Here is a 9358-nt window from a genome sequence, read left to right as displayed (position 1 = left end):
CATAGAAGGCTTGAGTAGCCAACTTTAATTTGTGTGATGATTTTAAAACATGAGTTAAATCTAATAAAATGGTCATGAAACATTTTTCAGTTTTTACTATGGTGCCATACAGCCCCCCTTCACCCTCATAGTCTCACCCCTCATCGGCCCTGACAACCCCCCTGTAAATTCGAACACCTCCCCAATTTCAATTCCTGGGGAAACCACTCGATGGGGGTGCTGTGTGTATGGGTCTGGGGGGATAGGCTCCACCAAGAAGGGCAGGTTATGGGGCTCGGGAGAGTAGGACACACCCTGTAAAGCTGGGTGCAGGGCTGTGAGGGAGGGCAAGGCCTTTGGGGATGAGGGTAGCAGATCCCATGTGAGGCTGGAGCTGGGAGATGTTACTGGTTCCACGAGGTGTAACACTGATCTCCAGACTCCCGCACCCCCCTCCCTTGGCTTCCATTAGTCCCAGCCTGGCAGGTCCCCTGGGTGGCTGGGCTGGGGACTCATGCGGGGGCTGTGCCCGCTGCTGGGGGTTAACGTGGGGGTTCTATGCAGTGCTGCATTATGGAGGATGAAGTGGTATAAGTTGGGCTGACGCTGGAAGCCCTGCCTCTCCTGCAGCCTCTGCATGGGGTAGTTGTCCACGGCCACGTGGCCGTAGCTGGGATAACCTAGTGCGTGCAACCGCTTGGCTATCAAGTTGTTCAGGACCCCATTGTAACCGCGTCCCCGGTGCTCGGGCATAGTGACGCTACGCCCCATGGCACCATATAGGTCTGAAACAGTCCAGCTGACAAGGTGGCCAGCAGAGTCTAGGAGGCAGAAGCTGGGGAAGCGGCGGATCAGGCTTTCCAGGAATCTCTTGCTGTACTTGTTCCCCCCATAGAGCCACATCTCGTTCATCAGGTCGAGGTGGGAGACATCCAGGGTTGACAACCTCACAGCCGGGTCTAGTCTGAGGAGGCAGAGAGCAGCAGGGCCAAGCCCCAAGGGTTAGCGATCGTGAATTAGACCCCAACATCATGAGATTGGCCCTAAGATCGTGAGGTTTTTTTTAAAAGATGACTGTGATTGCTGGTCTCCCTTGATAGCTGAACTCCCCCGACCCCTGGTTGTGACAGTGTTATTAACAGTCCCAGATTTATTATGGTGATTTTAGGATCTTCTGCCCAGCAATTAATTCTGCCCCATCAGTTCTGTTCCCAGCCAGGTGCCCATCAACTCTTCCTAGCCCCCCCAGCCTCCCTTCTGCACCTCCTGGTGTTGTTCTGCCCCCTCCCAACCCAGTGGGGGCTGCAGTGAGCTCCCCTCTTCCCCTCCCAGGCCAGGTGTTCCTGGGATGGGGGCAGCATGTGCACCATCCTGTCCCCATTGCTCACAGGCTCAGGGCTGGGGCAGAGGACTGGGGAGTGGGACCGGGTGCAGGGTACAGCTTCTGGGAGGGAATTTGGGTGTGGGAGGGGGTGGGAAGAGGGAGTGGAGCCATCCTGAGATGCTGAGCAATTCCTGCTCCCTCCTTCGCTTCTGTGAGAAAGGTGTCCCATTACTGCAGGGAGTGGGGGGAAGGAGATCTTACTGCAGGAGCTCTGATTGGCTGCTCTTCCCCAGGAGGTCTCGGAGAGGCAGCCAATGAGAGGGGGCTTCCCCCATAGGCGGGGGGAATTCCGATGTAGGTGATTGTAAGATGGGCTCCCCAGTGAAACTCCTGGGATTCAGGAGAGGGGATTGCTCAAGCCAAGTGGAGGAGGGAAATGGCTGGCTCAGAGGGTGGGGAGTGGGACACGGGGCCTTTCCCCACTAACCCACACTGCCTAATGTCCCTTTGGCCAGGTGAGACATGGTGTAGGGATGGGGGGAGCACGGCCTCTCGCTGCCCAAGCCCTGCCAGGGCTGGCTGATTGCAGGAGTGCCTGGTCCCCAGGGGCCACGGATGGGGTCCCATTGGTGGCACAGAAGCCATTTGCATCAGGGTTTCCTGGCAGAGGCTGGGGCCCTGTGCAGGAGCTGAACAGGGATCTCCCTCCCCATGGTTGTCCCCACCCCATGGCTACGCTCCCCAGTCCCTGTGAGGTCTCTGAAGGAGGTTAGGCTCAGTGCCAACCTACAGGGTTTATACTGCTGGCAATAGGACCCCAGTGCCCCAGGTCCTGCATGGGTAATAGCCAACCACATCTTGGGCATCCCAGCACCATACTGGCCAATTCCCTCACCCTGCAGACTGTCCCCTTCTCTACCAACCCCACCCCTCCCATGGGGCCCTCTGGCGCAAGCAGACACTGACTGGATTTCAGGCAAGGTGTTGGGATCCGGGTGAAAATAAGTGAAGCAACGGAACACCTCCAGCTTGACCCCTTTAGTGTTGGCGATGTCCCTGGAGGCCTCGTAGAGCCCGTCCCGGAGCCCTGCAGGGGGCAGCAACAGGCCATGAGCAGTGGGGACAGGGACTGAATGGTGGTGACAAAAGGGCCCATATGTGTGGGGAGCCCAGCCTGGAAGGGGGCAGGAGGGGCAGGAGTCTGAGCTTCCAAACCTACCAGTCCCAGGCCTCAAGGAGAAGGACGTGGTCATGTGAGCTGATCTCAGCCCAGCACTGGCAAGGGGCTACCCCATATGTACCTGCCCTGCATAGGGCTCATGGCAGCAGCCTTGCAGCCTGGGGGAGGGGCAGTGGAGGGCTTCGGGGCTGGCACTGTAGGGCAGGATCCTGAGGTTGGGCCCACGCAGTATTTATATGGTCAGTCTTTGTGGTGCTCTCCCTGGTGCTGTGAGGCCCACATTACCGTGGATACAGAAGGCCTGGTTCCAGTTGACGGCACTGCCCAGCAGGGCCCTGTAGGCACCCAGGTCCCGGTAGTATGCCGCGTACATGTTGGTGTAGAAATCAGAGTCATCCAATGCCACCTGCCAGGGGAGACATGGAGCCAAGAAGTGGAAATTCCTAATGGAATGACTGATCTGCCCGCCCCCAGCTCCCAAGCCAGCCTGGCCCCTGCTTGGGGGCTCCCTAGAAGGGAAAGGCCCTAAATCCCAATCCCAGGACCTCCACGCCCAGACTATTTACTGCATCACAATAGGCCATAAACAGTTACAAATGGGTCCTAAGCCCCAGAAGGTTGAGAACTACTGCTGTAGAATGGAATGGTCCCTAATCCCAATCCCTGCCCCCCCGAACTAGTCTGGTCCTCGCCCTGGGGCCACCTATAGGGGAAAGGACCTGAATCCCAATTCCTGCCCCCGACCTAGCCTGGCCCTCACACCATGCCCCACCTAGAGGGGAAAGGCCCCAGGTCCCACTCCCCAGCACCCAAGAGAGCCAGACCTCCCAGGTGCAGCTCGGTGGCTGACGGACAGCACCTCTTTGCGTGGCCGTGTGAGGACGGCTTTGAACTCAGGCCACGAATCCACCAGCACCTCCTGTGCTGCCGGGTTCCCACGATTTATGGTCATCACGGCGCCATGGACCTGCCAGTGACATGAATGTGGTGGGGGTTAGAGCTGGGGGCAGGGCAGCAATTCCAGCTCTCACGACTCTGTCAGGAGCCTCCCAATGTTTACCGGGCAGTTTCAGCATCTCGTGATCTTCTGCACCTTGGCAGTTTTTTGCCCTTCTTCAAAATGGCCACCCTCTCCCATCCCTGACAATGGGGCTGACACCACAGGCTTCCCTTAGTCAAGATGACTACCACTTCACAACGATTTCAGTTGGTTGAGGCCAGGGAAGATGGTGGTCTCCTGCCCCCTCCCGCTGGGGTTACTCTCCTGATTTTTGGTGTCTGACCCCTGATTTGTGGCCCCTGGGCTGGTATCATAGGGGAGACCCTGACCGTGGCTGGGTTAGGGTTGTCAGGCATCTGGTTTTCACGGACCTTGGCAGCTCCAGTCAGCACCGCTGGCCAGGTTGCTAAAAGTCCAGTCGGTGGCACAGTGGGGCTAAGGCAGGCTCCCTGCCTGCTCTGGCTCTGTGCGGCTCCTGGAAGCTGCAGCATTTTCCCCCTCCGGCTCCTAGGCTCAGGGGAAGCCAGGGAGCTCTGCACGCTACCGCTGCCCTGAGCACCGGCTCTGCAGCTCCTGTTGGCTGGGAATTGTGGTCTATGGGAGCTGCAGGGGCGGAGCCTACAGATGCGGGCAATGTACAGAGCCCCCTGGCCCCTCCATCTGGTAGCTGGACATGCCAACCGCTTCTGGGAGCCACCTGAGGTTAGCTCCACCCGGAGCCCACACCCCAAACTCCCTCCTGCGCCCCAACCCCCTGCTCCAGCTCGTAACCCCGTCCTGCACACAAACTCCCTCCCGGAAACTGTACTCTGTGCCCTGTCCCGCTTCCCAACCCCCTGCCCCAGCCCTGAGCCCCCTCCCGCACTCCAAACCCCTCAGCCCCATCCCAGAGCCCCCTCCTGCACCCCAAACCCCTCATCCTCAGCCCCACACCAGGGCCTGCACCCCCAGCCAGAGTTCTCACCCCATTCTGCACCCCAACCCTCTGCCCCAGCCTGGAGCCCACTCCGAGCCCCTCATTTCTGGCCCCACCCAGGAGCCCACACCCCCTCCTGTACCCTAACCCCTAGTCTGTAGCCCCCTCCCACACTACAAGCTCCTGAGCCCCAGCCTGTAGCTCCCTTCTGCACCCCAAACCCCTCATCCCCAGCCCTCACCCCCAGCTGGAGCTGTCACCCCCCACTTCCAACCCCCTGTCCCAGCCCAATGAAAATAAGCAAATGAGCGAGGGTGGGGGAGAGCGAGCAACGGAGGGAAGGGGGATGGAGTGAGAGGAGATGGGGCCTTGGGGAAGGGGCGGGGCCTTGGGGCAGCAGTGGGGCAAGGGTGTTCAGTTTTCTGCAGTCAGAAAGTTGGCAACCTTAGGTCAGGTGTGTCAGGGGAGGGGGATTGAAGGGGCTGGTGATCCGCTACAGACACTAGAGCCATGTGATGGGCGTACAGTCATGGAGGGAGCCACAGCTACCCAACTCTCTGATTGGCTGGCATGGGACCAACCTGCCCTGTGATTGGCTGGGGAAGTCCCGCCAGCTACGCTGGATGAGTAGCAGGAATTGGTGCTGGGTTTGGACTGTGGGAGACACAAGGAACGAGGTAGGAGTGGGTGGCCAGGAGAACTGAGCAGCTAGTGCCTGGGGGGAGTCCTGCCCCCCATGCTATCTCCTACCCTGTGGGCAGAGGAGCCTGCCCCTCCAGCCTGCTCTCTAACCCATCTCCCAGGGGAGTCAGAGGGACCTTCCCCTGCTCTCTGCTCCATGGGTGGGGCAGAGGTGGGGGGGTTGAGTCCCGTCCCAAAGGTGCGGGCAGTGGGGCTAGACACAGCCATGTCACCTGCAATGTCTCAGGCAGGCGCCTCCGTAGAGTCGCCTCCAGCTGCTGCAGCTTGGAGGAGCAGTTCAGGATCAGCATCTCTGTCAGGATGGGCCCTTGGCAGCTTCCTGGGAATGTTGTTGTAGGGGACCCCTGGGAGGAGGGGACAAGAGAAACCCTTCAGTTATGTGTGTCTATCCCCACACCCCCAAGTGACCCCAGAAGCAGGCAGGGTGTCTGCAACCTCCAATCCCTACAATAACAAACCTACAATAACATACCAGTCTGGGTGCAGCCACTGTGTTCACCAGAGACCCTACAATAACAATCCCTGTCTGTGGCCCCAGCAATGCCAGGGCTGGTCTGTGCAGGGCTAGGGTCGCCCAACTAGCTTCCACTCACCTGGGCAATCTCTGTGCTAGGGTAAGGAGCAGTCCTGAAGAAGGCAGTGCGGTCCCGTCTCCACTGGATCTCTCCCTTGAGTACTGCTCCAGCCTCTTAACCCTGAGCAAATGAACCATTAACAGAGCCTGTGGCTGGCCCTGAGCCGGGGGCACCTCCCTGAAGTCACAACGCACGATCAGGCTCCTTCCATGGGCAGTGAGGGGTGAAATGATTTCCTGGGGCCAGTGGAGTAGAATTCTGAGGAAACATGAACACAGCCAGAAGTGGGCCATGGGCTTTGATAGAGGGTTCTGCTGGGATGGGAGCCTCCAGTCTGGGCACCTCTCCTTCGCTGCATCCTTCCCTCTGGCCTGTGTCTCTCCCAGCCCTGTCCCCCGAGGCGTGTGTGCCCTACACGCTGTGCTTGTTTTGCCCATGCAGAGGCTGGGATTTCACATAGGTCCCTCTCAGGGTTGGGGAGGGGTCATGGGGTCCAGGCTGGGCAGGTTTCACCTACCAAAAGATGGAAGCCCTCTGGGATGTGGCTGTCATGGTTCATTACCCGCCGGGAGCAATGCAATCAGTATCTGTCACGACCTAGCGTCATATTTATTAATTAGCTGGAATCCAGCATCAGAGAATCCGAGCTGAAGGCAGAGGCCATGGTGGCTCAGCAACTCTGTGGGATCCATCTTGATTCGCCCTCCTTTTGTCTCTGCATCCCTGTGTGAGTTCCTGGGATGCTGAGTCTCTGGGGTTCTCACAAACACAGTCACCTCCCTCGCAGCCCGTGTCTTTGTTCCAAGCTGCAGCAGAGCTGTGTCCATGTGTCCTGTTCCCTTGTGTGCTAAATCACTGGCAAACCGTGGAGTTAATGTTGCCGAGAGGTTCCATACACCCTTCCAGAATGTCAAGCCCAGCAAAACTCACACATCTGAAAACCAAGCAATGAGGCGTTAAGATGCCTGCCTATGGTCCTTAACTCTGCCCCAGCTGTCCTCAGTGGAATGGAGATAACGGTTGTGCTTTGTAACGTTTGCAGTGTGTAGTTGGTCTATGACCCAAAAACTTGGTGGTTATTTTGTTACATGTGTAAAAAGTCTGGTGTCTCGCTCCTCCCCAACCTCTACCATCCCCTACTACATATAACCTTCCCCTGGTACCCTGCCAGCATTTCCAGCTCACCATCTCCTGCCGATCCCCTTAAGCCATCAGCATTTTCGAAGGCAGGGGTGCACAAAAACCATTGGTAGAAGCTGTGAACTTGAAGAAAAGCAGTTTTTGGGTGGGTAGCTGTAGTTCATAGAATCATAGAATATCAAGGTTGGAAGGGACCTCAGGAAGTCATCTAGTCCAACCCCCTGCTCAAAGCAGGACCAATGCCCAACTTAGGGCTTGGCTACACTTGTGAGTTACAGTGCAGTAAAGGAGCCCCGTGCGCACTAGCTCACTACCCGTCCACACTGGCAAGGCACGTAGAGCGCTCTGACTCCGCGGCTACAGCGCTGCTGGTACTCCACCTCGGCGAGCAGAATAACGTTTTCTGTGCCACCGCTGGAGCACCGCGTGTGGACGCCCTGGTCTGTTATGGCGCTGTGATCAGCCTCCAGAAGTATCCCACATGGCCTGTTCTAGCCACTCTGGTCATCGCTTTGACCTCTACTGCCCTGCCCTCAGGTGACCAACTGTCAGACCCGTCCTTTAAATTCTCTGAGAATTTTGAAAATCCCCTTCCTGTTTGCTCAGACAGGCGTGGAGTGCTCTCAACGAATCTTTCCAGGTGACCATGCCTCCATGGGCCAGGCGATCCCCAATATAGAGCAATGGCGAGGTGCTGCACCTCATCAGTGTTCGGGGGGAGGAAGCTGTCCAGTCCCAGCTGCGCTGCAGCCACAGGAATTATGATACCTTTGGGCAGATATCAAGGGATATGATGGAAAGGGGCCATGACCGGGATGCCCTGCAGTGCAGAGTTAAAGTGAAGGAGCTGCGGAACGCCTACCACAAAGCCTGCGAAGCAAACAGCCGCTCCGGTGCTGCTCCCGCGACCTGCCATTTCTACAAAGAGCTGGATGCAATACTTGGGGGCGACCCCACCTCCACTCCAAGCACCACCATGGACACCTCAGAGCCCAGTGCAACAAGGCGGGAGGAGGAGGAGGAGGAGCAGCAAAGCGGGAGCGAGGGTGCTCCGGCACAGGAAGACACCCCGGCATCCCTAGATGCACGCAGCCAGGAGCTGTTCTCAAGGCAGGAGGAAGGTAGCCAGTCGCGGCGGCCGGTGCTTGGGGAAGGGTAAACACCAGAGGAGGTTTTTGGTAACCGGCTTTTATTTTGGGAAGGAAGTTATTCGGTGCGGGCTCTTGGGGTGAGGAGGGTTAGGGCTGCATGCATGCCTAGATGCGGAATAGGGGATTGATGTGCTCTCTCACATCATGGTAATGGGCCTCAGTGATCTCTTCAAAGGTCTCAGCCAGAACTTGGGCAATGCGCTTGTGCAGGTTTTTTGGGAGAGCTACTGTGTTCCTTGTCCCAGTAACGCTAACATGTCTGTGCCACTGTGCCGTGAGGGGCGGGGGGACCATTGCTGCACACAGGCAAGCTGCATATGGGCCAGGGCGGAATCCGCATTGTAGTAGAAGATCCTCCCTTGCTTCCCTGGTCACCCTCAGCAGCAAGATGTCTTCCAGGAGGCACTCCTGTGGAAAATGTGGGGACAGTGTTCATTATAGGGGCCCACTGCCACTGTTGGCTCTCCTCAAGGCACAGAAATCCAGAGGACAGTACAGCCGTGAAACAATCAGTCATGCTTGACCCTGTGCTTACTTACCATTTTGGGGCTCCCGTGGGTTATGTGTGCTCGCTTTGGGGTGGGCAAATTATGCTATTGTGTAGACTGTGCTTGCCCTTGAGTATGGGGGAATCATTGCTTTGTCTGGTGTGAACGGTGCTGCCTCTGTTAAGTGTTGCATTTTGCCTTTACAGATGCAACCCTTGAGACCTCAGCCGTCTGTGTTATCAACAGCTGAGAGGCTGCAAAGAATCAGGAAGAGGCCATGTAGAAGCAAAGAGGACATGCTGCATGAAGTCATGCAGCATTCAACTAATGAAAATAAAAAAGTGCAGGAGTGGCAGGAAAGTGAAAGGAGGGTCCACCAGCAGAATGCGGATTGCCGGCACCAAAGCACAGAGTGGCTGATAAGCATCATGGAGAGCCAAGCGGATTCAATCCAGGTGCTCGTAGCCATGCAGGCGATCTGTGATTGTACCATTCCCCACCCTACCCCCTTGCCCTTTGTGTTTCCCAAGCAGTTGTGCTGTGTTTCTTTTCAATAAATTTATTTTTTGGCTTTGAAAACATTCTTTTCAAAAAGAAAACATTCTTTATTATTGTATATTGTAAAAGAAACCTTAGCGCAGGAAACCAACAGGCACTTAGCAAACACAGATTCCCACTGCACTTCACTCCTGTGCAGGGCACCACACCAGACATTACTGTTTGCTTTCAGCCTCAGATTGCTCCCTCAAGGCATCCCTAATCTTTGCAGCCCCGCGCTGGTCCCCTCTAATAGCCCTGCTCTCTGGCTGTTCAAATTCAGCCTCCAGGTGTTGAACCTACGAGTTCCATGCCTGAGTGAATCTTTCACCCTTCCCTTCACAAATATTATGGAGGGTACCACAC

General features: G+C 56.8%; 1 protein-coding gene across 1 annotated transcript; it reads right to left on the bottom strand.

The window, feature by feature from the left end:
• Positions 1–265: 265 nt before the first annotated feature.
• Positions 266–5778, bottom strand: LOC102940643 (glycine N-acyltransferase-like protein 3). Its single transcript, XM_037898859.2, has 6 exons — positions 5695–5778; positions 5314–5445; positions 3343–3450; positions 2769–2889; positions 2270–2390; positions 266–943 (listed from the first exon to the last, which is right to left on the bottom strand). The coding sequence occupies exons 2-6, from the start codon at positions 5389–5391 to the stop codon at positions 448–450; spliced, it is 924 nt and encodes a 307-aa protein (XP_037754787.1). The 5' UTR covers positions 5392–5445; positions 5695–5778; the 3' UTR covers positions 266–447.
• Between the last annotated feature and the right edge of the window lie 3580 nt (positions 5779–9358).

Source organism: Chelonia mydas, chromosome 6 (assembly GCF_015237465.2).
Source record: "Chelonia mydas isolate rCheMyd1 chromosome 6, rCheMyd1.pri.v2, whole genome shotgun sequence".
In the NCBI taxonomy this organism is placed as follows: domain Eukaryota; kingdom Metazoa; phylum Chordata; order Testudines; family Cheloniidae; genus Chelonia; species Chelonia mydas.
The sequence above is the reverse complement of the archived record's forward strand: the minus strand, read 5'-3'. Positions and strand labels throughout refer to the sequence as shown.

Bases quoted from the DNA above. Each gene is read 5' to 3' on its own strand.
- LOC102940643 (XM_037898859.2), bottom strand. From the start codon at position 5,391: ATGCTGATCCTGAACTGCTCCTCCAAGCTGCAGCAGCTGGAGGCGACT. The intron at 2,391-2,768 runs GTAATGTGGGCC...TGCCCCCTGCAG, and splicing joins CCAGGCCTTCTGTATCCACG to GGCTCCGGGACGGGCTCTAC. The intron at 944-2,269 runs GTCAGTGTCTGC...CTGCCTCCTCAG, and splicing joins AACACCTTGCCTGAAATCCA to ACTAGACCCGGCTGTGAGGT.